General features: G+C 44.1%; 2 protein-coding genes across 5 annotated transcripts in view; both read left to right on the forward strand.

The window, feature by feature from the left end:
- The first annotated feature begins 157 nt into the window (after window positions 1-157).
- MAPK13 (mitogen-activated protein kinase 13) lies at window positions 158-18794 on the forward strand. Its single transcript, XM_053392938.1, has 12 exons — window positions 158-630; window positions 5182-5311; window positions 6652-6710; window positions 7193-7301; window positions 7984-8013; window positions 11019-11066; window positions 11880-11994; window positions 13170-13241; window positions 14409-14488; window positions 15151-15229; window positions 17292-17468; window positions 18483-18794. The coding sequence occupies exons 1-12, from the start codon at window positions 512-514 to the stop codon at window positions 18560-18562; spliced, it is 1098 nt and encodes a 365-aa protein (XP_053248913.1). The 5' UTR covers window positions 158-511; the 3' UTR covers window positions 18563-18794.
- A 4382-nt stretch (window positions 18795-23176) lies between these two features.
- Window positions 23177-27684, forward strand: part of BRPF3 (bromodomain and PHD finger containing 3) — a 36989-nt gene continuing 32481 nt past the window's right edge. For 2 of the 4 annotated variants that reach the window (XM_053392933.1, XM_053392934.1), the window contains exon 1: window positions 23177-23894. The gene's annotated coding sequence lies outside the window, so the exon portion shown is untranslated. The remainder of the gene's footprint in view (window positions 23895-27684) is intronic. The other 2 variants (XM_053392936.1, XM_053392937.1) reach the window with 2 other exon arrangements.

Here is a 27684-nt window from a genome sequence, read left to right on the forward strand (position 1 = left end):
TAAATGGCAGCTGGAGTCAAGCAGCTGGAATTTTGATGGCTGTTCTAAGATCTGATTATTCCTTTGCATCCATAATTTTCCAGCCAAGGACAAAGTCTAATCTACACCATGCCTTCTCTAGCAATTTCTCTCCCTCCCTTTTACCCTTTATGGAAACTGGCAATCAGGGACACGAGGGAAGTGTTTAATTGTAGCAGTAAAAACCTAATAGCCAAAAATGGTTGTTGTCTCTGCTGCTGGCTACCTTTAAGGTAGAAAAGGTGAGTCCTCTGAAAGTACCAGGAAAGAGGTGTGTCTAATTTGAAACCTGATGCCTCCTTCCTGGGCTGGTGTGTGGGCAGAGGAGGAGGGAAATGTGGCTCGTTGAGCACAACAATAGCAGCTGAGACGGAAACTCACAGGTATTTCTTTTCCTAGAGGAGCTTTCAAGGTGGGGAGATTCCGGATTTGGCTCTCAGTCTCCTCTTGGGGGCCCTGAGCACTGGAGGGTTCCACTCCAGACACACAGGAGATGAGCTTCCCCAGGAGAAGAGGCTTCTACAAGCAAGAAATAAACAAGACCGTCTGGGAGCTTCCTAGGAGATATACTTCTCTCAGCCCCGTGGGCTCTGGAGCTTATGGCTCTGTCTGGTGAGTGGCCTTTTTATGGATCCCAGGGCCCTTGGCAGATGGCGGCAGGGGGTGGGGTGGAAGAGGGAGAGAGACTGGGGTACAGGACGCTGGAAGCCTGGATTCTTGGGAGGAGTCAAGAGGAGGTCCTTCACTCTCCTCCATTATGGAGTGAAAGCGATTTGCATTTTGGTAAAGGTGCCTTGCTTCCTTCCGGCCATAGCCTGCGTCATTCCAAGTGTCAACAGATCAGCTCTAACAAGCTAGACATGTGGGGAAGGCTGCTTAATGTTCCATTGCTTCACTTCCTGCAAGGCCCCTTGTTGTGAATATTTCAGCTGTTTGGTGCCTTGGTTCATAAAGCACCAGCGCAAACTCTGAGTTTCCACATTGGAGGAAGATGTTTCAGATATGGCAGGTACAGACGCATTTAGACTGCCAGCAGCTTTGCCAGTAGGGATGCATAGCCAATGACCAAGGCTGGTCCAAAGACATTTTGCTGCCTGAGGGGAAACAGCAAATGGTGCCCACTTGCCCACCCAGCACCACCGCAAAGGTGCATAGCGCCCCTGAGCAGACACAGAACTGGCATGTTTTATTTCAGACCAGGAAGTAGACCAAATATAGTCAACCAAATGTAATCTACATCAGCCTATACAGCGACTGGTTGTTCTCCAGATACTTTGGACAGCAACACACATGCTGCCCAGTGGCTAGGAATGATGGGAGTTGTAGCCCAAAAGTGCTAGAGGGAATCCAGTTATCAAAGGCTGATCTACATTGCTAGGACACTCACCTCGAATTCTTATATGACCAAAAATATGCCACCCATTCCAAATACCAAAGAACTGAGACAGGGCCAAAACTACCAACTAAAGTGGAATGGCAGGTGAAATTATTTGACTCTGTAGAATTGGCAAAGATGACAGGAAAAATTATGAACCAGACAAACCAAAAGTTTAACAAAAATGGGATATATACAGGTTATATTTAAAAGAACATTGTTCACATATGAAATCTTTGACATGCTTTGATTAACTTTTGCAATGCCATATGCTACAAAGATTATAGATAATTTATAAGTTAAATGTGATACAATATGCAGTCAACAAGGAAACGAAGAACCCATGCCAAGGAAGACGGAAGTCTCAACGTATGGAAGAACTTTATTTTATATGTAATATTTTCTTTGTATTTGTTGAGTTTTGGGATTTTTTGTTTTTTTGTAGTGAGCGGATGCAATATTTAAAACCTATAAAGATTAAATTGGGGGGTGAGAGAAAGAGGGCAGAAACTGAATATTTGTTTCAGGGCAGCTAGATGACTCTAAAAGAGGATTAGACAAATTTATAGAGGATAAAGTCATCAGTGGCTACTAACCTTTATGGCTCTGTTCTCCCTCCACTGTCAGAGGCATCTTGCTGGCTACTGGGAGAACATCATGCAGGACAAGATGAGCCAGTGGCTTGATGCAGTAGGCTCTTCTTACATTCTTATGTATGTTCATGTGTATGTATATGAATATATATATATTACTAGTTTATGCATGCATTTTTGAGCTGCTGCCCTTCACCCTTTGTCAATTGAGGCAGCTGCCTCACTTTGCCTAATGGTAGGGAGCATATTAAAAACCATGCCCGACAATTAGAATGCAGGCATTTTATGATGATTTGCCCCCAGAACTTCAAGCAGGACAGAACTTGCAGTCAGTAAAGAATGGTGTAAAGTCAGACTCTTTCCATGTTACTTATTTAAAAGGTGGGCACATAAGATAGCCAGAGCATATAGAAAGATATAAAACAAATACAGTGGTACCTTGCGTTACAAACTTAATTTGTTCCAGAGGTCCGTTCTTAACCTGAAACCTTTCTTAACCTGAGGTGCACTTTCACTAATGAGGCCTCCCACTGCTGCTGTGCTGCTGGTGCAAAGTTCGCAACCCAACGTACTGCTTCTGGGTTAGTGGAGTTTGTAACCCGGAGCGTTTGTAACCCGAGGTGTTTGTAACCCGAGGTACCACTGTACATGTTTGGAAATATGCATCGTGCAGGTTAGGGAGCCAGATTTGGTGGTGGCTTCAAGGCAAGCATGCCTCCCATACTCTTGAATGGGTCCTGAGACATAAATCCTCCATTAAGTTTTTAACCCTTGCTGGATCAGGGGACCCAAGAATCACAAGGGACTATCATCATGCAGGCTAACCCCCAAACTCACAACAATATTGTTGCCATCAGCAAACTGGGGAAGGGATTTTTTTTTTAAGAGACTGAAAAGGTTTTGGCACTAAAAAGAATACAAGATGAGTCTGCTGGATCAAGCCATTCCAATCCCAATGGCCCATGTAGCCTAGCATCCTGTTGTCACAGTGGCTGACCAGATGCCTGTGGGGAAACCACATGCAGGACCAAACACAAGAGCACTCTCTCAAAGCAGCTGGTATCCAAAGGCACAATGGCTTTGAAAGCAGAGGCAGAACATGTTTAAAATATCAGAGCAGGCGCCTGAAAGGGACAGATTTCTTGGAGCTCAGCTGCTGCTACAACTTCCTAGAACCCAAAAATGCCTGCAAAGGACAGCCATCCTTTTATCACATATACTCATCAGGTGGAATGAATTTGTGTGTGGTATTTTTGCATTTCTGCTGCGCTGGTTAATAAGCAGGCTATAACCAAGGGTGGATTCATGGTATTTACATAACGATAGCAATTGCCACATGATAACCTAGTAATCGTGTGCTGACTTGCTCTGAGCAACGTCTGGTGCGGTATTTTGCAAGCACAGGACAATTCTACAGGCTGCATACACACAAAAAAGCATTGAATGTATAGACTCAGATTGCTTATAGGCGATTGTCTGTGCTGATTAAAAATTAAAAGAGAATGATATTAAAACCTTTGTAACTCAAGTTCCAAGTCTACTTAGACATGAGGATTGCTGAGTACAAAATGGATGAGTCCCAAGTAGCATTTCTACTGTGAGCAATCCAAACTGAATTAAATAGCACAACTCCCAGGCCACCTTATTCTGGAGAGGATCACAACCCCCCCTGCCTTGCTCTGGAATACCTTTTGGGAGACGGACTGGCAGCAGTGGTTATGGAACTGTAGCCTCAACCAAGTGACTTTACTCTAGCACTTAGCTGCAAGATTGCGAAAAGTATTACATCAGCCTTCAGTAATGGTTTATTAAATGAAGAATGAGTTTATTGCATGGGATAGAGGACAACTGGCTCATTGGCTGATTGAATCCTTCCTGCATTTGGGGGACAATAATTAGTTGACATGGAACATTGTTGGTATATCTCTTTTTCCCATACTCATTCACATATTGCTTTGTTTAAAAAACACTTTTCAGTCTTTTTCTTAAAATTGTATCCCAACCTTTCCACTGATAGATTGCCAAGATAGTTAATGATAATAGATGATTATGATAAATAAAGATACAGAATAACAATAAAAACATTAGAACCAGAACAGAGGACACAAACACTTCAATAAAAATGCACATACAATGTGCACATGAACTTTCAGAGACAAAGATGTGTTACTTTGTTATATTTGTTATATTAAAAGCAGAAAAAGTGTCCCATGGCATCTTACAGACCAGCAGATTTATTGTGGCATAAGCTTTTGAGATGCATGAAATGTTATCCTCAGCTGACAGATACAAGCACACAATCCTAAACCCACTTTATAGAGATTGGGAAGAAAATTGATGTGGTTTGCATAATAATGCAAATCTACGACTAAACGACTAAACAACTAAACAACAACAACTTAAAATCCACACTTCTTGCAACAATACCCAAAGCTGAAATGCAGCTGTTCTTCAAAATTCACACTCCTGCAAATTTTAGAGTGTGGTCCTCTAACCAAAGAAAGTGTACAAAAATGCATGTATTAGTGAAAATAACATAAAATATGTACTAGAGAAAATTGTTTGCATAAAAGTTTGTGATAGTGACAATGGCTTACAAAAATGTGTTTATTATGAGAAATGCTGGTGAATTTTTATGAGGACTTTAAAAAAACCAAAATTTCAGACTAATGCTGAACTGAAGAAATGAACTAAACTTAAGTCTGGGAAAATGAGAAACCAGTACTGATGGATTTGCCCATCCATACTTTCAAGTATAGGGACGCGGGTGGCGCTGTGGGTAAAACCTCAGCGCCTAGGGCTTGCTGATCGCATGGTCGGCGGTTCGAATCCCCGCGGTGGGGTGAGCTCCAGTCATTCGGTCCCAGCTCCTGCCCACCTAGCAGTTCGAAAGCACCCCTAAGTGCAAGTAGATAAATAGGTGCTGCTTTCTAGCGGGAAGGTAAACGGCGTTTCCGTGTGCTGCGCTGGCTTGCCAGAGCAGCTTAGTCACGCTGGCCACGTGACTCGGAAGTGTCTCCGGACAGCGCTGGCCCCCGGCCTCTTAAGTGAGATGGGTGAACAACCCTAGAGTCGGACACGACTGGCCCGTACGGGCAGGGGTACCTTTACCTTACTTTCAAGTAAACATGCAGAAGCTCTCATAGCACTCCAACTTCATATCCTTCTGGATTTCTCCTGCCTTATTTGCCACAGCTCAGCAATAGATAAGAAGACAGGGGAGAAAGTGGCAATCAAGAAGCTCTGCCGCCCATTCCAGTCTGAGATCTTTGCCAAGCGAGCATATCGTGAACTGACACTGCTGAAGCACATGCAGCATGAGAATGTGAGTAACTCCTTCCCTTTGCTTGCTTACACACAGTTGTCTATGTCTTTCATGCACAGCCCTGGATGGAAGATGGAATTGAATATCGGAATCTATCTCCACCCAAGTTTTGGTAGTCAAAACAAAATCTGACCAAGTATGCAGTGTCAGAATTTGCATGCCCACCAGATTTCAGCCACATTCACACCATGCATGTAAAACAGTACCATGCTGCTTTGGACAGTCATGGATTCCCCAAAAGAATTCTGGGAGCTGTAGTTTCTCAAGGGTGCTGGGAGTTGTTAGGAGACCCCTGTTCCCTAGCCAGAGCTACAATTCTCAAGAGGGAACTCTGAATGGCCACAAGTTCTTCATCCCTGTATTAAACTTTGATGCTGTACTAACCGCATTACTAGTTGGCAAAATCTTCATGCAGAGGCTCATAAACTGATATGCCCTAGTCCTTATAGACAATGTAGAGGATGATGGTAAAAGAGCAAGAGCTGATGATAGATGACATCTAATAAATCTCCACCCCTGAGCCCTTTTCCCCCTGCTTCTCTTCCACATGGCTGACACACTAAGTTCAACTGGACAAAAAAGAGGAGCATGGCCTGTGCCAGTTAAATGCACTCTTCTTCAGATCTGCTTAGGATCTCTAGTACAGTCGTACCTTGGTTGACGAACGCCTTAGCCGTCAAACGTTTTGGCTCCTGAATGCCGCAAACCTGGAAGTGAGTATTCCGAACGTTCTTTTGGGAGCTGAACGTCTGGCAGGGCTTCCGCAGCTTCCGATTGGCTGCAGGAAGGCGAATGTTTTGGAAGTCAAACGGACTTCCAGAACAGATTCCATTCAGCTTCCAAGGAACGACTGTATACCAAATGAAGAGGACAGGGAAATTGCAATATCCCACTTCTGGACTGCATACAATGCAGAGATGAAAATCCGCTTTCATTCAGAATTCACACTCTGGTGGGGGCGGGGTGCAAGTTCATACTCTGTTCCCCAAAATGGTAAACACTGGCAATCAGCTATGCTGGTGATATTCTAATAATGTGAGTAACTCCTGTTTTCTCAGCTTCAGGAAAGTTTTGGCTGTTGGGCATATTCCAATCTCTTTTGCAAGTTTTGCAGTATTAGCATTCTAGCATCTGAAAACACACATTCTTTACTATTCCTGGCGTTAGTCCCTAGATTTGGGACTTGCATGAATACTGTACAGCATATAGTATAAAATCTGGGTTTCCACCCAATGCATGAACTGCCATTGAACCATGGCTTTGCTTCTGGTGGGGCACAGAACTCCTCTTCTACGGTGTGTCCTTAATAACATTAAATTCCATGTCCCCTTTTACTGCAGGTCATTGGGTTACTTGATGTCTTCACTTCAGCTATGACCTTTGACGGATTCCAAGACTTGTAAGTTTGTACTTCCTTCCATAAAATGCTGCAAAGTTCTACTGTAGGATTTGCTTCTGGTACAATGTGTTGGTCTGTTGCCTGCTACTACAAAAATCAGCTGAATTCAGCCTGATTCCATTCCTCCTGAAGTCAGTGACTGAATCTAAAACAATGCTTGTGTATACTCTGAAAAGAAGCCAATGTGTACTAATTTCCATAGTTTATATACAAGTTGCAGAATTCAGCTTTTTCTGGATGCACAATGTAATTTCTTCAATGCTGTTTTTATTTTATTTAAAAGCATATATAAACCACTTAATGCTTTAAAAATATTAAAGTAGTATTAAAAATAGAATATGTGGCACTCCTGTCTTTCTCACTGTGATCAATGTTGCCATTTCTGATCCTGAAATAGAGGATAGTTCTCAGAAATGCAATGTCTTAGTATGTCAGTGACAGTCTTCCTTTGAGATTCAGGGAATTGTTTTACTGTCTTCTAGCTACCTGGTGATGCCATACATGCGGACAGATTTACAAAAGATAATGGGACATCAGTTCAGTGAAGAGAAGATCCAGTATCTAATCTACCAGGTGTTGAAAGGGTTGAAGGTAAGAGTTTGGAAAAAACTCAGAGTAGGAATTTGATCCTGCTGAATTTTCCTTCATGTCTCTCTTCTGGCCTAAAAAGTAGATTCTGATATACTGGACAAACTAGTTTGCAAGTTCCTACATTTATAAAATGAATGCCTTTACAAGTCTGCTCATTATAAGAGTTCATAACCTTTCAGTCTCCCCATGTTCTAGCTGATAACTTAGCAAGTGGAATAAGGTACATGGGTTATTGTTTTTTAGGACATAGAGGTTGGTAGTATGTGTGATTATAAGAGGCTGAGTGGAAGCCTAGTATATAGCAGCTGAGTTTCTTAGCTCACCATTTCAGTTTGGTAGAAACTATGCAGACTGCTTTGATTTTTCTCAGAGCCACTGGGGGCAACTTAATTCCCATCCAAATTGTAAGTCAGCAATGGAAAACTTGTAGCCCTCTAAATGTTGCTGGACTACAACTCCCATCATTCCAGACTCCGATCACTGGTCATGTTGGTTAAGGCTGATGTCCAAATAACCTATGGAGACCGACTGGTTGGCCAACACTGTTATAAGAGTACAGCAAGGGACATTTTCCATTATGCAAGATCCTGACAGATGATTGGCTGTTGGGGATTGGGTGGGAAAATACTTGTTCACAAATGACCAAACAGACGTTTGTGTGTTTTCTCTTTTTTAATTGCAGTATATTCATTCCGCTGGAATCATTCACAGGGTATGTGTCCCTTAACTTTCTTTAAAGCTGTTTCTCTTACAGTTTACAGTGCATTCTCCTGCACATGATACCTTTTCTGCCCTCAACCTTTTCAAATTCTCTCTTGATGTATGTTCTTGCTCAAAACACCAGCGAGTCCCTATTCATATGCCAAAGACTACCAAATGATACCTAATGATATCTGCCTGCCTCTACCAGGGACATTATCCTCTGTCCCTAGAAGCCTCTTAGCTATGTGGAAAAGACACATAGCTGGTTCTGCCCCAGCAGTGTGTTGCAATAAACCCAGAGCCAATACCATCATCCAACCTGGCCACATTTGAGCTGCCACTATTCTGCCTTAGGGTGGCCTAAGGGATTGCTTCACTCCAACTGCAACTGCACTCCTCACATGGGGCACTACTGAGTGTACCACATGCCCCAGAGCTGAGCTTTGCTTGTAACAGAAACTGGGCTTTTAGTGTTGCAGCTCCAGCTGACTGGAATTAGTTGCCAGCCCAGATTAGACAGGCACTTAGCTTCGTGACATTTAGGCACCTGCTGAGGTCACTGTTGTTTAAGGAGGCTTTCCCTGAGGTGTGACCCAGTCATTTATGGAATATTAATTGCACATCTGTCAGAATGATTTTATTGTTTTGCTTTGATGGCTTCAGGCTGTGAAGTGCTCAGCACATTTGTAAAATAAATAAAAGAGAAGGCCAGGTTCCTCCACCTTTATAAGAGTTGTGGAGAAGAGGAAACCTCAGCAGGCGTGGCTTGTTGTTTAAGCTCCTCCCACTGGGCTGCCTGAAGCAGGTTGCTCGCTTCGCCCTGCTGTGTTGCAGGGTGGCATTTTTCTGCCACTTAGCTGCACTTTCTTCAGCTCTTACCTCACATACTCCAAGGGCAAGTCCTGGACGCAGAGCTGTGAGGGCCTCTAGTTCCTCCCTCGAAAAATATTTTGGAAACTGCCTGAGGAAAATGCATTGCACATCACCTGAAAATACATCACTACGCAGAGCCTCTTCCATACCCTGACGCCAGCTTTCAACACAGAACGTTTTTTGAAGGGAACATCCCAAAACGTAGAGAAAAAGCAGGCCTAAATTAGAGGGAGGGAGACCATTCTGTCACATTAAACAAGGCTAGATACTTGTCTAGTTTTAAGTGCAGAACAGAATCTTTTACCTCCCCCAAACCACAAAAGTACCTATGTGTCCCACATCTGGGGAGCATTTACTGAGGACATTAATGAGTGTAGGAACAGGTTTTCCATCCTTGGGGGAAAAGCGAGACAGATATTTTTCGTTATTAAATTCTATACAGTGGTACCTCGGGTTACAGACGCTTCAGGTTACAAACGCTTCAGGTTACAGACGCTTCAGGTTACAGACTCTGCTAACCCAGAAATAGTGCCTCGGGTTAAGAACTTTGCTTCAGGATGAGAACAGAAATCGTGGCGCGGTGGCCCCATTAACTAAAGTGGTGTTTCAGGTTAAGAACAGACCTCCAAAACGAATTAAGTTCTTAACCTGAGGTACCACTGTATGTATTTTCAAGGGTTAAACAGTTTTTTGCAGCAGAATCCTTTCCATGTCTACTCAGAGCAGAGTGGGACTAACTACTAGGTCAGTGCATACAGGCTTGCAGCCTTATAGAACAAACCTATACTCCCATTTGGCCAGAGACCAGATATATGCTTCCCCCATACGGCGGAACAGCTGCTATATCCAAAGGGTGCTCAGCATGGGAAGAGAGTGGGAAAAGACACAACACAGAAAATATGAAAAGGGATGTAAAGTGATTTACAGGTTTCCATAGACCATGAAAAATGGAACAACAAACTTCCTTTTAAATCTGTGTCAGCTCATATGTAAGAAAATTCTATAAAGGGAATATTATGCTGCTACCTGACCCCTGTAAAGTTAAATATGATCGACTCTTCCATCTCATATGTGGCCAAAAGAGGACTTATTTCTTATTAGGTGGTCCTGTTCAGAGATCTACCTTTTATGGACATAAACCTTCAATAAAACTGGAGTGATAACACAACAATCACTATACCCTTTCCCACAAAGTAGCCTCATTAAATATTTTTGATGATTCAATGAGAAAAAAATTTGCCCAGAGACTGATAATCTTACTATCAACAGCAGCTACATTAACATGAACAAAATAATTGGAAAAGTCCCATTTGAATTTATTGGAAGTTTGTTACCAAGAAATCTGGTCAACTGATTTGATGGAAAAACTAATGCGTAAAACGAAAGCATCAAGAAAAGCAAAAGAGTCAAGAGAAATATGGTATTGTTTTATTGAATTTGCTTCTAGCAAAAAAATCCTAATTTATTTTACCTTGAACTCATGGTAAATTATGGATAGCTGACCTTGGCTGATGGTATTTTCTTCTTTAATCTGATTCTCTTCTTCTTTAGCTTTCCCTTCTTTGCTGTTGTTGTCCTGATGGTAATTTACACTGTGCTCTTGACCTTGCATTAATTGTATGGTAACTTATCTGCAATCTGTTATTGCTCCATTACATTTGTTAGCCCATAAAACACAATACATACACTTTAAAAAAGAACCTCGGGAAGAAACTGGAAACACAGTAAGTATAGCTGCTGTGTTCACATTCAGCTGCAACAAGTCAGATCTCTTTTTTCATACACATAATGAGAGATGGGTTGGGGCAGTTGGGTCTATTTACTTTTCACAACCTGACATTTCCCATGCTATTCTTGGTTTTTTCGCTTATCTGAAAAAGCTGTTACTATGGTAAACTGAAACATTCTATCTTGATTTTTGAAAGCGCCTAATTCATTGATTTTTATTTAAAGACAAGGGATGCCACCAACATGCCTGGAAACTCTGCCTGAGCCCCAAAATCAAGAGTCATGCCAATGGGGACACCCACAGGTGGCATGGATTGGGGGGAGGTGTTTGCAAAACTGCCAAGCTGGGTGGGTGTGCGGGTGTCTGTCACACAGACCTGCAAGCTTATTTCCTGGCCTTTCTGTGTTTTGCAGGATTTGAAGCCTGGTAATTTGGCAGTCAATGAAGATTGTGAACTAAAGGTAGGAATACTTTTCAAAAGTAAGAGGCATGTAGCGTGTAAGATTGGTTTGATGGCGCTTTTTCTGAATCAGCAACCACATCAGATGTGTGGTTAGTTGGAGGTACATCTGACTGATTTCAGTGGAATTTACCCCAAAGATTACACAAAACTGAAGATTAGATAGAGACCCAGCTTTGAGGTTCAGAGTGCAAATCCAGGGAAATTCTGATGTAGTTTCATTTATATTCAATCTTTATTGGTTTATAATCAACATAGATGTACAAAGAAAACTTAGAAAAAGAGAAAGAAAGAAAAACACAGCACATCACTTACAAATAAAATAATAAAGAAGAAAATAGTACAGTACATCGCAAATACACAAAAATATTTTACCCCCAGTTTTAGAGTTGCACAATGGCACCTAAAATTATTCTCCATCATCGGTACTCTCTTTCACTGACAGATGGCTTTGGGATGGTAACAGGGACTTACCATGGTCCATGCGCCTGATTCATATCAGCTAGGTTTGAAAACCATTTGGAATATAGATACTGATTCAGCAAGATTCTTGAGAAATGTATTTGATCTGGTTTTATGCTGCCAGCTTAAAAAAGAAATCCTGTTAGTTCTTATGTGTGATGGAGAAGATGTTTGTTATCAATAGGAATACATTGCTTCTAGTGCAGACTTTGTGTCCAAGTGATATTGCAGGGTGCTCTGGTGATGGAAAATAGTCCTAGAAAAGAAGAAGTCTTCCCTTTCCTGAAGGGTGGTGAGTCTGTTCTGTGGTTCCTTCATTATATCTCACCATTTGTGTGTGTGTGTGCTGTAGATATTGGACTTTGGCTTGGCAAGGCATACAGACTCTGAGATGACAGGCTATGTTGTGACTCGCTGGTACAGAGCCCCAGAAGTGATCCTGAACTGGATGCATTACAATCAGACTGGTGGGTGAAATAATTTCCTTGTTCGGCTGCTGGGGGAACTTTTCTCATTAGAATGTGGGTGTTCTTAGACGGCTTTTCATGCTCTTAAGATTTCAGTAATAATAATGCCACCTGATAAACAAGTACAATATATTTCCCTTATACCTCCTCGCAGTGCTTTTTTTTTCAAAAAAAAAATGTTTAGGGGGTACTCTCATTTTGACTCAAGAAAATCACCATTTTATAGTTCAAATCAGGAAAAATAAATACAGGAAATGGACAAAAGGCCACCATCAGGGGTAGCAACGGAACTAATGATTTACCGTGCTAGAGAAGAAACTATTTTTTTATTTTTTAAAGTTTCTTCTCCCGTTATATTCACAAAATGTTTAGGGGTATGAGTACCCCCGCGTACCCCCAGGGAAAAAAAGCACTGGCTCCTTTGGTTCAAAGATGCATCTGTTTAAAATGTGTACAAACCAGATAGCACAACCCTATATTACACTGTGAACCGCCCTGAGACCTGCGGCCATAGGGTAGTATACAAATTTAATACATACAATAATAAATAATACTGTACATGTTTACTTAGAAGTCAGCCCCACTCTGTCCAATGGTGCACATTCCTGAATAAATGTGCATAGGATTGCAGCTTGAACAGATTTTCTCCCCTTATATAGCCAATGAGCTAGTGTTCTGGACCTGGAAGAGGGCAGAACAAGAGCGGAACAGGCCATAACAAGGCCGTAATGGGGAGAGGCGGGTTCATTCGCGCTCGCCAGAGGCACGCAGAGGCCAGGAATGCAACCCACGCAACAACTCAGGGGTTGATTGTGTGCCGCTGTGCACTGTATTCTCAGAGAAGCTAACAAGAGTGAGTAGCTTCTTAGCCTTAGCTTATGTTATGGCACATAAGCGCAGGTGTTTCTGATGCAGCTGCTTCCACTGCTATCCCTATTAGAAAAAGCTTGTGTTGCATTAATGTGCACTAGTCATTGTCTGCAATCGGCCCTGCACACACTCCACTATCTCCTTCAAGAGAGAGGAAGTGAAAATATTCAGTAAGACCCCAGAGGAGGAATAGGACATACAAAACATTGTTGCGGGGAATTATTCATTTATTTTAAACCCTTGTTTAAAATAAGGGTTTTATGAGCCATTCAGTCTCCTCCTCCTGTGTTTCTTCTCCTCAACAGTGGACATCTGGTCTGTTGGCTGTATCATGGCAGAAATGTTGACTGGGAAAACTCTCTTTAAGGGTAAAGACTGTATCCTTTTCTAACTATGATCAGTAGGGGTGGGTTAAATGCGTTTGTTGAGGGTGTGATGGAGGCTGATACTCTCGGTGTATGGACTAAAAATATAAATAATGGGAAATAGAAATCCATGTGGCAGGGGGTACAGGCAACTCCCCATTTACGTGAAATCTATTTGAGTGCAACCATGCACACACACAGTGCCAGGACCCTGGAAGTGAAACCTGGAAATGGGGAGCACCCTGGAGAGTTCTCCTGGCCTGCAAGGAGATCCATCGCAGAGTCTGAAAAGGACATCCTCCTTGGCCTCCAGGGAAGGTCTCATGAGCCAGAGGCGTCGAGGGGCTTTGCTGAGACTGCTCAGCCTTCCCAGCTAACAGCTGACATGCAGGGTAGCGCAGCCTCAACAAAGCCCCGCTGCCCCTCTGGCTCATGAGGCGACCCTCCCCAGAGCGAGAACAGAATGTCCTCTTCGGGCTCTGGGGAGGGTCTCCGCACAATCCGGAGGCTTGGTGGGGCTGCTCAGCTGATACACAGGAAAGCTTCCCCGCATGTCAGCTGAACATGCCCCACTGCCCCTCCGGCTCACTCTTCTCTGAATCCCACCAGTGGAGGAAGCTGATTATGTGGGGATGGGAGACAGAGCCTTCTCAGTGGTGGCACTACATTAGTGGAATTCCCTCCCTTAGGGAGGCAAGAAGCACAATCCTATCCATGTCTACTCATTTCTGAGTAGTCTCATTGAGTTCAGCCGGGCTTACAATGCATATAGCGTTGGAACCAAAGTTGTGTGTTATTACTGTTATTGTTGGTGTCACTGCAAGCACCCCAAAGTAGCCATTGTACAAAAGATAATATAAAAATGTACAATAATGCGGGGGGTGGGGGGTGGAATTGGGTATTTCAGATATAAGTTGAGGCTCTGAAACTCAACGTATTACCCAAAGGTTGTAGATTGTAGCCACCGTTATCACTATGAATCAGTAAACGGGAAAGTCTCACCATCTGTTAGTCTAGCAAGGATAAAATCAGGGTGGTGGAGGCGAACCTCTATGGAGAAAGAACAAAATAGAAACACATTAATAAATAGATATATAGATGTAACTTGTGCAGGTGCTTTGACACTTATGTTCCAAAGTTTGAGCCTTTGTTTTAATAAGCCTTAACTTAGCCTGCCAGATTTAGATCAGCTGACTCAGATCTTGAAAGTGACAGGAAGCCCCGGAGAAGAATTTGTGCAAAAGCTGGAAGACAAAGCGGTAAGAAAATTGCATCAGATGCTTCACTCAATTTTGTGCTTGGCCTCGCCCACTATTGGCAGACGGTCCTCAGAATGTGGGGCTTGCTCTGTTCGCCCCCATGTGGACTGGATTTTGTGCTCTCAGAGTTGCAAAGGAACTTACAAGAGACACATGCAAAGACGGAAATGCTGTATTGGAAGATCTCTACACCTGTTTGGGATGCAGTGAAACAAAGACTGGCAACCAGAACTCCTTGGGCTAATCATTTGCTGTGTGACTTAGAACACATTGTATTTCTGTACTTAAGTTTACCTAAGAGTGCAGCCCTTTGCATCTTTATTCAGTCTCACTACGTACAGTGTGGCTTACTCCCTCGTAAGCATGTTTAGAACTGCACCAAATTACTTGCTTGAAGAAGGGAAAGATAAACAGGCAATTATTGCATAAAGGGAGCTGCTGGAATTAAGAGCAAAATAGAGGAGGCATTAATAACTGGTAGAATTATTACTGTGTCCTATTTACAGATATGTTGGCCATTGTAAATTACTGCTCAAGTTAAAAGCTGACTGCATGTGTGAGTCTTTGGTTCCCCGACAATATATAAACTATTTAATATTGCTCCTTACACTTTCCGGTTGTGGGGCATTTGTATGCCTGTCTGAAAGTCTTGTTTCTTTCAGGCAAAAAGCTACATCCAGTCGCTTCCCAAGATCCCTAAAATGGATTTATCTCTCCTTTTCCCCAAAGCTAATCCTTTGGGTAAGTAGACACATTTTCCCTGACTCCACGGAACCTGCATTTAATACTTCACTTTTAGTAAGGCTGGCCGAGCAAAGAATTATTTTACAATAGAGGCAATGCAACTCTGCAGTGTCTTCCAGAGAGCTGGAGTAATCATCATTTTCTGTAGTGTTTGATGATGATGACAAATGAAGGGGGAAAATCCCTTAAAACAGGGTGGTGGGATGCCATGGACGACAGGGCTCTGGCAATTTCAAAAGTGGTGTTGGATGGGGAAGTTCAGCAGCCTGACCATGTCATGCAAGCTACACCTTAAAGATGCAAGTTAGCGATTGTTCCAAATTGCTCTGTGCGACAAAGGCATCTTATTGTATTCCTGTCATGATTTGGGAAGCAGGATTCTACTAACAGGCCCTGCCAGCACAAGGACTTTTACTAGTGCTGCAGGGCTTCCCCCCCTCACCTACTCACTGCCATTGACTATAGAGTGGCGTCATGAGAACCCCTTGAACTAGAGGCGGAGCTCGCTGCTCTGGCATGCACACCCTGCACCCGGGGGCGGGGCTAGCTGTCCGCAGGGGCAGAGCAAGTGTCCCGGGGGGGCAGCGTGGTGATGTCACTCCCCCTCAGGGATGGCACCTGGGGCGGGCCACACCCACCACACACCCCTTCCTCTGCCACTGCATGGAACAGCACCTGGGGGAGAAGAGGGCAGGTCGTTCCATCAGGCAACCTGAAATGCTTGCACCATCAAAGCAGTCTGCTTAGCACCACATTGAAGTCTTCCCATAATATCAAGACAAGGAAATATTTCTGTACATAGCTGTGAACTGAAGCTTTTGAACTCTGGAAGAGATGTGTGCGAATCGTCCTTGTTGAATTCCCTCCACTCCTTCTATGTAGGTTGCAGATGAGAAGAAGCACTGTGCTTCCAAAACGGGCTGAGAAGTAAAACTGAGAAGGAAATGGTCTTGACAGATTGGTTAACATCTGGGTTTCCTGCCTTCCTGTTTTCTAAGCCTAGTTTAGCTGTCTTTTTCTGTGTGCAGTGTACCTCTTTTCTGCACAATTTGAGATGAGTGAGGCTGAAAGGGAATTTAAAATGCGAAATAACCCTCTGCTGTAACGTTTTGATTATTTACCTTAACTCTCCCCACCCCCATCCCATTATGCAACACTCCCCATATATGTGATCACATGGAGAAACATCACACATGATCCAGTGGATCACAGATATAGTCAGCAGAAGAGATGGGGGAGAAATTTATTCTGTTTGTGTTTAGAGGCAAACCTACTTAATCCTTATGTTCCAAAACAATACAGTAACTGAAACACAGCAATTTGTCAATACTCACACTTCTCCAAATTTTGAGTGACCATGGACCAGTCACTGCCTCTCACCCTCACAGCGTTGGAGATAAATAAATCATCCTACTTCACCTAAATTATTGAGTAAAATGCAAGCACGATTTTTGGGGGGTGGGGTGGGGGTTGTTTGAGCCAAACTACTTGGTGATGCTGTAAATCTCAGAATGGTTGTGGGGCTGGACTGATGTAGTTTCATCACTGAAACTAAGTATGTCTGGGACTGTGCAATTCTTTGAAGAAGACTGAGAGCAGATACGAAAGGCAAGTTGTCGCATCTGAAGGGCTGTCACGTAGAAGTGGGAGCAAGCTTGTTTTTTCTACTCTGGGGTAGGACCTGAACCAAGGGCTTCAGCCAGGGATTCTTTAGCTGTGATTCCTGTGTTATAGGGGGCTGGACTCCTGGGATCCTTTCCTACTCTACAATTCTGTGTGCCTATGGATGGGCTACCTCTTTTGGAATATGCATTTTCTCTGCTTTCAGTGATGTATGTGACTACCATCTTCTGTGCTACTTCAGTGGGGGGTGAGATTCAATATAATAATGAAAACCATTTTTGGCTCCATCTGATGAGCTGATGCAATCAGCCATGGGAAAGTGCCTCAGAGGCCAAGCATCCCTTTTGGTTTTCAGCACATTACTCTCTCGGGCTCATCCTAGTCTTAAGCATTATTGCCCTAATTTACCTAGCCCCGTTTCCCTCCTTTCTTGCAGCAGTGGACTTGCTTGACAAAATGTTGCAGCTGGATGTGGAAAAGCGTCTGACGGCCACCCAAGCTCTAGCTCACGCTTACTTTGACCCATACAGAGACATTGAGGAAGAGACAGAGGCGCAGCACTCCTATGATGACTCCACAGAGGCCGAAAAGCTTTCGATCAATGAATGGAGAAGTAAGTTCAGCTCGATAGCTTTGCAACCATGAGTGAAAGAAGTCTCTTGGGGAAAGGTAGGCACCTTCTCCACCCTCACATGCTATTTGGAGACATCCGGCTGCCATGGAAGTCCAGCAAGCCAGACTCTCCCTCATTTATTTCACTTCCGCCTTTCAACGGGCCTCTGACTCCTTAAACAAGAGAGACCTCTGAAGTTTCTGCTTAGCTTTAGACCCAGGCAGCAATGACAGCCAACTGCATCTCCTCATCACTGTGAGGCAGATTTCATCTCATCCACCCTTTTGTCCTTCTAGGCCTAAGGCTGTAGTATGAGGAATCAGCTTGGCATGAGGGAGGAGAGTGGTCCTTGGGCTGTTGTGTCCAAAGGACGCAGTCAAAATCCAAGTTCCAAATTAGAAAGGGAAGACAGAAAGAAAAGGCAAGTAACAGGAAATAAACAGCCTAGCCAGACCAAAGAATATTAAAAAGGCATTACATGCCATAAACAGCATGGGTCTCTCATAAACATCAGACAATAGTTTTCTACAGCATCCTATTGAACTTTAAAATTATTAGAGCCAGGGCATGGGGGGGGGGCTGGCCATGGGGAGCTGGATATGCCCGTTTGGCATCTTGTGGCAGTGTGTTCAGCATGTAGGTCAGAAAACCGGAAAACATCCAACAGGATTGTAGCCTTAATGAATTTGCTATGCCGAACATGCCTGACTCCATTCACCTATGCTTTTATGCCTTTTATAATCTTTGCAGTTCTTTTCACAACACTCAAATGATTTCCCCCCCTGTTCTAAAGCACAATTTTGAAATGCATCATTCCACATGTTCTCAGGCCTCAAGATTTATGAAAATGACCCATTATAGAGTCTTGTATACATCTGAGTTCCTTTTATAGTCACCTTTCCCTGAGAATCACAGAGTTTTATGTTGTAAAGTAATGCACTAAGTAACCATTAAAACGTTCGGTGTACATAGATTGATCACAAATGCAAACATGTCTTTTGCTTCTCTTTCAAGGGCATATTTACAATGATATACTGTCATTCAGTCCAATCGCACGGAAGGACTCCAAGAGGAGAAGCGGTATGACATTGTAAGCTCTGTCCTATCTGATGCTGAGACACCTTTCCTATGAGAAAATGTACATCAATATTTTGACCCCAATAAAGAACAAATGTTAATCAGCATGGAAAAGCCTGTGTACATAGAACACAAGGACAATGAGTGTATTAAGGGAGTTCCAGCATAGCCGGAAGGCCAAAACTGCACCAGAAACATCTTTCAGTGCCAAAAATTAATATGCTTCTCATTAAAGCTCTTTGTGATAAATGGTGAGTTGCACATTTCTTTCTTTTCTTATGCATTCTGTAACTGGTTCTTCACTTGATTAAAAAGGCACCTGTGCATTCCATTATTCTTTTTCATTACACCTTCTGGAGTCTTCTCAACTCCCCGTTGGAAACTCTGCAGCTTCCAGCAAAACTGACAAGGGGTGGTGTTCAGTGCTAGTCCTACTCAGAATAGACCACTGAAGTTAATGGACACAGATAACTCAGGTTCATTGATTTCAATGGGTCTACTCTGAGTATGACTTAGTAGAAACCAACCCAATGTTTCTAGAAATAAGGTTTATGTAAGATAGTGACAATTTTTTTCTACTTCTTTGAGGGCACCACAAGGAATACGGGTGAAATATTTTGGAGCTGGAAGTGATTTCTGATTTAGGACACCTCAATTCTCATTTCCCTGATATGAAGCCACATTATTAAACGCAACGTGTCAACTTTTTAAAGTACAGTGGTGCCTCGCAAGACGAAATTAATTCGTTCTGCGAGTTTTTTCGTCTTGCGAATTTTTCGTCTTGCGAAGCACGGTTTCCCATAGGAATCACCAAAGTCTTCAAAAACCTCAAAAAAGGCTACCACACCGCGTGCTATGAGTTGCTCCTCGAAGTCAAGTCGCAACTGCACCTCTTCAAGCAATGCACCCTGGGTATTAACAGTTTTAAGAAAAAGGAAACAAACAAACTTGCAAGACGTTTTCTTCTTGCGAAGCAAGCCCATAGGGAAATTCGTCTTGCGAAGCAACTCAAAAAAAGAACACTCTTTCGTCTTGCGAGGCATTCGTCTTGCGAGGTACCACTGTACTAACATAACATAGAAATAATGTTGTAAGTGTTAGCTACATTATGACCATTCTGAACTAGGGGAGGGCTTAGGTCAGTGGCAGAGAATCTCTTTTGTATGCAGAAAGTCCCAGGTTTAATACTTGACATCTCAAGCATCCAGCAGTTAGTATCCCAGCCTTTCCACTGCATTTCCGTTTCCTCCTCCTCCTGGGGGTGGGGTGGATTTATCGTGTAAGAGCCCAAATTCACTTCAATTGTGCAATTATATGGCATGTGGCGAAATCCCACCTACAGAAAAGCAAGTCTGGAAGCACCCTGAGTCTCTTAGATTTTTCCATGCACACTGGATTCCAATTGCTGCCCATTCATGGGAACTAAGAGAGGTGCAAACTCTAGGGAATATTTCCCTTCTTTGCCAGACAGGACAAAAACATAGGGTATTCAGGAAAGAAAAACAAACCAGTATTGGTTTGCTTTGGGAATCATGGACAAAGGTAACCTGTGGCAGAGAATTCTGGAGAATTCAACCTGTGGGGAATTCTGGGAAAAAGGGCATTACGGAAACCCAGAAAAAAGGGGGGATTGTAATCTCTTTCATTCCAGACCCATCATAACCAGTACACAATATTTTGTCAGAACTTAGCTACTTCCCTCTTCCCTTGACTAAATTTATGCAATGTGAGAAACTGAGCTTTAACAGATACTTTTAAAGGGGTGGATGGAAATGACCACAGCCAGCTACCATAACAGATCATCAGTGACTTCCAAAACAGAACAGGCTTGCCTCACAGTTCCTCTACCCTGAGAATGGCCCCGACACAAAGGCATTGAACTGCAACCAATCACTAAGGATGGTTTCCAGCATGGCCCCTGGACTTAGGGATTGAATTGCAACAACATTCAAGTTCCTGCACTGGCTAAGTGACCCTTAGAATACCACACAATAAAACAAAATAAAATGTGCTAGCAGCTTTCTGTGCCAGGATGGGCTTTGGTCAGCAGTGAAATATTAGGAATGGCCACACTGTGTTGGTGCTACAAACACACACTGGCAGCAGAGCATCAGTCAGATCGAGCACTTACTGTACGAATTCCATTCTTATCTACTGTTCAGAAGACCCCATCATAAGGAATGGAAATATGCGACTTTCTGAAAGCCAAATTGATGTGGCAATAAAAGGAGGCATCTCATTTGCAAGCAGGAGTGTTTGTTTTGAAAATGTCATCTGTTTCCTGTCAGTATCTGATTGAGTCATTTTATCTGCTTATTCCACATAGCTTTTGCCTGCAATGCGACCGTTGCTTTTAGCGCCCCAAAAATCATTTTGATGTGCATTTCCCTCTTCCATTGTTCAATATACTGTTATTTCCAATCCTAGTTTCATGCTGCAAGTTGTGGTACCTTTTCACTCATTTATATAGGCATGCTGTTAAACCAGCACTCATTCCCATTTGCTGTCCATCAGCAAAGCCCTGCTGTCAGTGAAAGTTAAATGCTATGACAACAATGAAGTGAATTGTTGGATGATTAATATGAAAAGTTGGGTACCCTATATTACTTTACTGCTGGCTAACTCAGATGACTATTCAGGAGCCTATTTTTTTTAAATGATTTTTTTGGGGGGTGGGGAAGGATTGCTCTTTTTGAATCTGCAGCTTGTTGTAATATGAGTGGGACAACCATGCAGCCAGATTATAGGCATATAATCTGCCTACGACAGCTCTAGTTCTAATATTATTTTGCCTTCTAAAAATCCCATTTGCCAACATCCATGATGTAAGAGGGATTTTACCAGAGACACCAACAAACTCAACCCCAGCTTGATTTCACTGCAGTAGTGGTCAGTAAAGCAAGCATGGGTGGGTCTCTGTCGCTTTTCAGGCATCCAGACACCACAGGTCACTGCAACTTACCACGAAGGGGACAAGTGAGGTGCAGAGTTTCCTATCTCCCCCCCCGGTAACAGCCAATGTGACTTGCAGTATTGGAAAGTGACTTGTCCCCTTCATCCCACCCCATACTGCCGACAGAAGGAACCCTGAATTTTAGTATCACATCCCATAGCAACAGAAGTGCAGTAGAGGGGAGTGAAGGGTATACAGTGACAGCAGGAGCGTGGGAAGGCTTGCAAAGCCCATCTACACTGATCCTTTCAATCTCAGACATCCGAGGTTAGACATCCAAGGTGTCATTATTACTAACTGAAAACGTACTGCTAATTGAAAACCTTTGTGAAATAGGATGCTGCGGTCAGTACAGTACAGTATACAGCAGCCACCAGAATGGAAGTACGGTAATTTCAATCTCAGATATCAGAAGTGCTAGTTGATTTACATGCATCATTTACGGCATGTAGATGCTAGGCATACATGTAGGTATACACCTTTCAAACATTCTCCATAAACAAAATGAAACTTTTTAATATGAGGTGTCCGACAACTACAGTTCTGAAGTCAGTATAGCTTGCTAGCATTAGAGAATAAGAGTTCTTCAACCGTGTATCTGGAAAGGTCCCAGTCCCAGGATCCTCCATCAGTGACTTCAGTGTATTTGCCAGGTGCCTTGCTGTAGGTGGTTGTAACTCAGTGACAACTAAAGTTGTGCAAACCAAATAGTATGCCTATTGTTCTTTACTAGAATAGGATTTGGAATATATAAATATGCCATCTTGGCATAAAGAACAAAAATAAATGTCTTTATCTGGCTGTGCATATACACAGTATGAAAGCGTCACCTATCAGATTACTCAATTTTATACACTAGGGAGAGGTTATAACCCTTAATCTGCTTTCATGCAGTAAATGGTATTACTTTCTCTCCTCTTTACTGCCTTGAAATAATAAAGCGGAGCACCTCATTAAGCTGGTAACATTGACAACCAAGTTTTCCTCATAATGCAGGGACACCCCCTTGAAATAAGATTATCTGAAGGATTACAAAATATTTCAGTTACATATACTCAGCTGGATACACCACAGAGAGAATAAGACTGGGTGTTTGTACAAAGCCATTTCTCCTACTCTTAGTTAAGCACTTTAGTATGAAACTAGAAACAGGCTATTACCTGAAAAACATAGCCTGTCATGAACCTGCATCACAAGGACTGTACTTCTAATACCGTCCCAACTTTTTGTACGGCATCACTTTACTCAAATTTGTTATGTGGTAGCACACAGTTATAGTTTGTGAATTGTTTGCTGCAGCAAAGGAAGACAAAGCTCTCTGCATGTGTGCAATCTATGAAATGAAATAAACCAGCGGCTAAAACAGAAAGCCTGTATGTGGAATGTACTATGTGCATACAAATATTTTCTTGGCCAGGGTTCCAACCTGAGTCGTCAACAGCAGTGGTACAGTCCGGACATAGTCTCACCACCTCATGTGCTTTTTGGAACTAGGCCTACTTTAGGGCTGCTTCACACAAGAGGAGAGCAACTCTGTAACAGGAACCTGTGAAAACACCATGCGATACCCAAACACTTGTCACTTTCTGGCCAGGTTCCCAAAGCCTGCAGCAACTATACACGTGTTAAAAGCTCAACATGCAGCAGTGGGATTCATCTATGCATGCCTACGGGGAAGTGACTTCCTGCAGGAATTTGATCATGGGTGGAAAAAGCCCTTAGGACTCTGCACCAGGAGGAACCCATGTAGCCTATGAGCTCGACCGACGGGGGCACCTTTTCCCCATGCCCCCCAGCCTGCTGATCGGTCCCCGAAGTGCTCCCCACAGGGGCCTCCCCTAGGGTCGCCCCCACCCCTAATGCAACTTAGCGAGCCTGGGAGTACCAACCCGCGAAGCTCTGCCCGCCACAGCGGGAAGGCGAGTGGCGACGGCGCTCATTAGCCTATCTCGGTGCCCCCCCAACCCCGCTCCTGACCGCTGTCGCCGGGCCTCCACGCTTTGTGTCCAGGGAGGAAAACGTAAGGGGGGGGGCGGTCCCTGACCGGGGGGGAGAGAGAAAGAGCGGAGCGCGGTAGCAGCCCCCTCCCTCGCCGCCTCCTTCCCTCCCCCCCCCTTCTCCCTCTCTCCATCGCTTGGCCGGGCTGCGCTCCTGTCGCCGCCGCCGCCTCCATCTTGCCTTCCCTCGCTCCCTTCCCCCCACCCCGCAACAGGAGCCGGAGCCGCGGCGGAGGAGCTGAAGCGAGCGGGCGGCGGGTCCGAGGCAGGTCGGGAGCCGCGGCTATGAGGGGGAGGCGCTGAGGGGAAGCGCGCCGAGCCGACATCTTGTCTCCCCTCCCCGACGGCGTGAGCCCGTCCGTCCCGCAGAAGACCCGGCGTCGCCACGGAGGAGGACAGGCAAGTAGACCGAAGGACGCGCCCGCCCTCGCCACCACTGCCGCCCGCTTGCCTGCAGCCCCGTTCCTCCCTCCCTCCCTCAGCGGCGCCCCCAGGGTCGCGGGAAGGTGACCGGACTAGGCGGTGAGGGGGTGTCGGGACTGAGGAGGCCTCGCGTCCTCTGAGCTGCGGAGCGGGGCTTTCTCCACAGCGCTTTATACCGAGGCTGAGAAGGGAGAGAGAGTGGGTGAGAACGCGGGGGGGAGAGAGAGGGAGACCGATGCCCGCCATCTTGTTCGCCCTCATAACCGGGACACCATTAGCCACGCCCACCTTCCCCTTCTTTATTGGCTCAGGCAGGGACACGTCGCTCTCGCCCGCGCGCTGTGTGCTGCTACTGGCCGCGGTGCAGGAAGATGGACAGCGATCGTATCCAATGGAAGGATGATTACAGCTGTTTCCTTTCCCTGCCGTGTAATTAGTCGAGGGATTTCCCCCCTCGGAGGGGCTTGTAGATGTTGGCAAATTTATATTCAACATTTCCCACCCGCCGCCTGCGACTTTAATCTTGCTGTGGATGGAAGGAGGGCCGCTAGCATCTGGCAGAGCGCGATTGCTGCGCGCTCTGTCACGTGGAAAGGGCCTGGATTCTGACACAGCCCAGGCTGCCCCGTCCCCCAGGGAAAGGGTTTCTGCTGTGAGGCCTGGTGTGTTTTTCTTTCCCTGTGCACACTGAAGAGTCACCTGAGAGAGTGTGCATGTGCACTCAAACCCCCTTCAGCGGTCTGCTGCTAGAACCCTTCAGTTGCATGGACCACCCTTCTCAAAAAGGCCAAAACACAGTGCAAAGGCAGATTAAAATGTTATCTGCTGCTGAGAGGGTTAGTGAGAGATGTTTTGTTAGTTTATACTGATTGCATGTGATCCATAGACTAGGAGCAAGAAAGTTGTTCACATGGAACCTATTCTAGCCTTTAAGTTCATAGTGGCAACAGGGTCGTTTTCCCTGAGGCATATGATGCAACTCTTGAACAGGGGCCTCCTCCACTGAAGGATACGAGTTTGTTCACCTTAATGCAAGACAATCCCTTCATTGGCTGTACTTTTCCATTGCTAAGGCTGCTGCTGCTGAAGTAGGAGAAGAGCACAGTACAACAAAGTGCATTTCCCTCTTATTTTATTTTTTGTCTATTGTAGGATGTCCCTGCCCCAGAACTGACTTCTCAGTCAGCCTGTTTAAAGTCTTAATCCAAGCCAAACTGACAACTACCTATCCTTTCCCAAAATCTATTCAGCAAACAGTTGGGTTTCTTGAGCAACTGAACATTCTGGGTTATCATACCAGCTTAGCTGTCAGAAGCACAAACTAATATAGATAATGGTGCAATAATCTGTTGAATATAATGATGCTAGTTAAATCTCACTCATCAACATGTGGCCAGAGCTTTGGCATAGTTTTCATTGGATCATGTGTAACGAATTCTTTGTCTTTAATTCAGCATATGCATGATAGGAATAAGGAATAATGACATGTGGGAAGAGAGGAATTCAGTGTTTTATGAATTGGGGGGAGATTATTGTATTACTGAAACTAGAAAAGACTAACTTGAAGACAAATAGCAAAAGCATAAAAATGACATGGATTGTTGTTTAGGGACATTTGGAGATGGTGGCTAGCATGCACAGAAACATGTTGTTGTTTAGTCGTTTAGTCGTGTCCGACTCTTCGTGATCCCATGGACCAGAGCACGCCAGGCACTTCTGTCTTCCACTGCCTCCCGCAGTTTGGTCAGACTCATGTTTGTAGCTTCGAAGACACTATCCAACCATCTTGTCCTCTGTTGTCCCCTTCTCCTTGTGCCCTCCATCTTTCCCAACATCAGGGTCTTTTCCAGGGAGTCTTCTCTTCTCATGAGGTGGCCAAAGTATTGGAGCCTCAGCTTCACGATCTGTCCTTCCAGTGAGCACTCAGGGCTGATTTCCTTAAGAATGGATAGGTTTGATCTTCTTGCAGTCCATGGGACTCTCAAGAGTCTCCTCCAGCACCATAATTCAAAAGCATCAATTCTTCGGCGATCAGCCTTCTTTATGGTCCAGCTCTCACTTCCATACATCACTACTGGGAAAACATAACATACGTTCCATCTATTTACACTTTAAGCAGTATCATAGCACTTTCATGGCTTCCTCCCAAGAATCTGATGCTAAGTGTTCTTAGCCTCATGGAGCTACAGTTCCCAGAGTTCCCTCAGAAGACGGGTTTATTGTTAAACCACTCCACAAACTGTAGCTCTGTGAGTAGAATAGGGGTCTCCTAACAACTCTCAGCACCCTTAACAAACTACGGTTCCCAGGATACTTGAGGAGAGCCATGACTGCTTAAAGTGGCATGATACTGCTTTAAATGTATAGTGCAGATTGGGGCCTTGGTGAAAGTGCTAAAGGAGTCTAGTCTCTTGATAAGTGGCAAATGTTAGCAATAGACAAGGGTGAAGTCTTGAAAAGTGTGGAGGAAAGGTAAAGCTGTTTTAGGAAGGTGAGATGTTGGATGTACCTTGCGAAGGAAGACACTGCTACAGTATTATAGAGGGACAGGGGTGCCAACTTGACCAAAATGTTTGGGGGGCAAGCCCTGCCCTACACAATCGATCACATGGCACAGCACACATGCACCATTTGAATGGCCACACTCATCAACCTTAGGAGGACCAGCCCCCTCCATTTTTTGGGGGGGGGGACTGCTGAAGGGACCTCAGCCCCTAGGAGTTGGCTGCTGTGCAGAGGAATTTGTATTAAGTCCACAAAGTTTATTGCTATAATGTGGCCTTGTAAGAAGAGTGGCATAGCATCAGAGGAGAGAGGTGCAAGAAAGAAAATGAAACGATAAAGGGTCTGAAAACCAAGCCTTATGAGGAACGGTTGGTGAAAATGGGTATGTTTAGCCTGGTAAGAAGATGATAGCTATCTTCAAATATCTAAAGGGCTGTCACATGGAGGATGGAGCAAGCTTGTTTTCTCCTGCTCCAGAGGCTGGGACCCAAACCAATGGATTTAAGTTACAAGAAAGTAGATCCAACAAAATACCAAGAAAAAAATTCCTGACAGTAAGAGCTGTTCAACGAGAGGTGGTGGGCTCTCCTTCCTTGCAGGTTTTTAAGCAGAGGTTGACTGGCCATCTGTCGTGTGATCTAGTAGATTCCTGTATTGCAGATGCTTGAACTAGATGACCCTTGCGGCCCCTTCCAAATCTACAATTCTATGATTCTATGAAATAATTGGTTTATGGTTGTAAATCAGTGGGGTGGGGGGAATCCAGCACGTGCTGATTTAGCATAAGGGTTGAATAATTTGAATACTGAAAATCAAGGGAATGTAAAATAAAGTGGTTTCTGTCTTCTGTAACCAGCTGTCATCTTTAGTGTTTTAACATGAGAATAGAAAATATGTCTTCATAGGCAATCCACTAAGCTAAATTTTGCATGGCTAAATTTTGTATTCATTGCGGAGGAGGCACTTTTACAACACAACTGCCTTCTTACAAATATGCAAGTGGAACATAATGGAAGCAGAACATTATGGCATAATACTATGGCTTGAGAATCATAGGACATAGTAATAGTAATGATTTTATTATTTATAGCTCTCCCATCTGGCTGGGTTCCTCCAGCCACTCTGGGTGGCTTCACAGCATATCTAAAAACATAATAAAAACAACAAACATAAAAAATCTCCTGATACAGGGCTGCCTTCTGCTCTGCCATTTTAAGGCTGTGCCAGTAGAAATATCACTGGTGTAGTTTCACACCAGCAT

Source organism: Podarcis raffonei, chromosome 6 (genome assembly GCF_027172205.1).
Source record: "Podarcis raffonei isolate rPodRaf1 chromosome 6, rPodRaf1.pri, whole genome shotgun sequence".
NCBI lineage: Eukaryota > Metazoa > Chordata > Lepidosauria > Squamata > Lacertidae > Podarcis > Podarcis raffonei.

What these genes read in the sequence shown, in the direction of transcription:
- MAPK13 (XM_053392938.1), top strand. Translation starts at nt 512, where the DNA reads ATGAGCTTCCCCAGGAGAAGAGGCTTCTACAAGCAAGAAATAAACAAG. An exon ending in AGCACATGCAGCATGAGAAT is followed by an intron (nt 5,312 to 6,651) that starts GTGAGTAACTCC and finishes CTTTTACTGCAG; the next exon opens with GTCATTGGGTTACTTGATGT. An exon ending in TTCGATCAATGAATGGAGAA is followed by an intron (nt 17,469 to 18,482) that starts GTAAGTTCAGCT and finishes TTCTCTTTCAAG; the next exon opens with GGCATATTTACAATGATATA.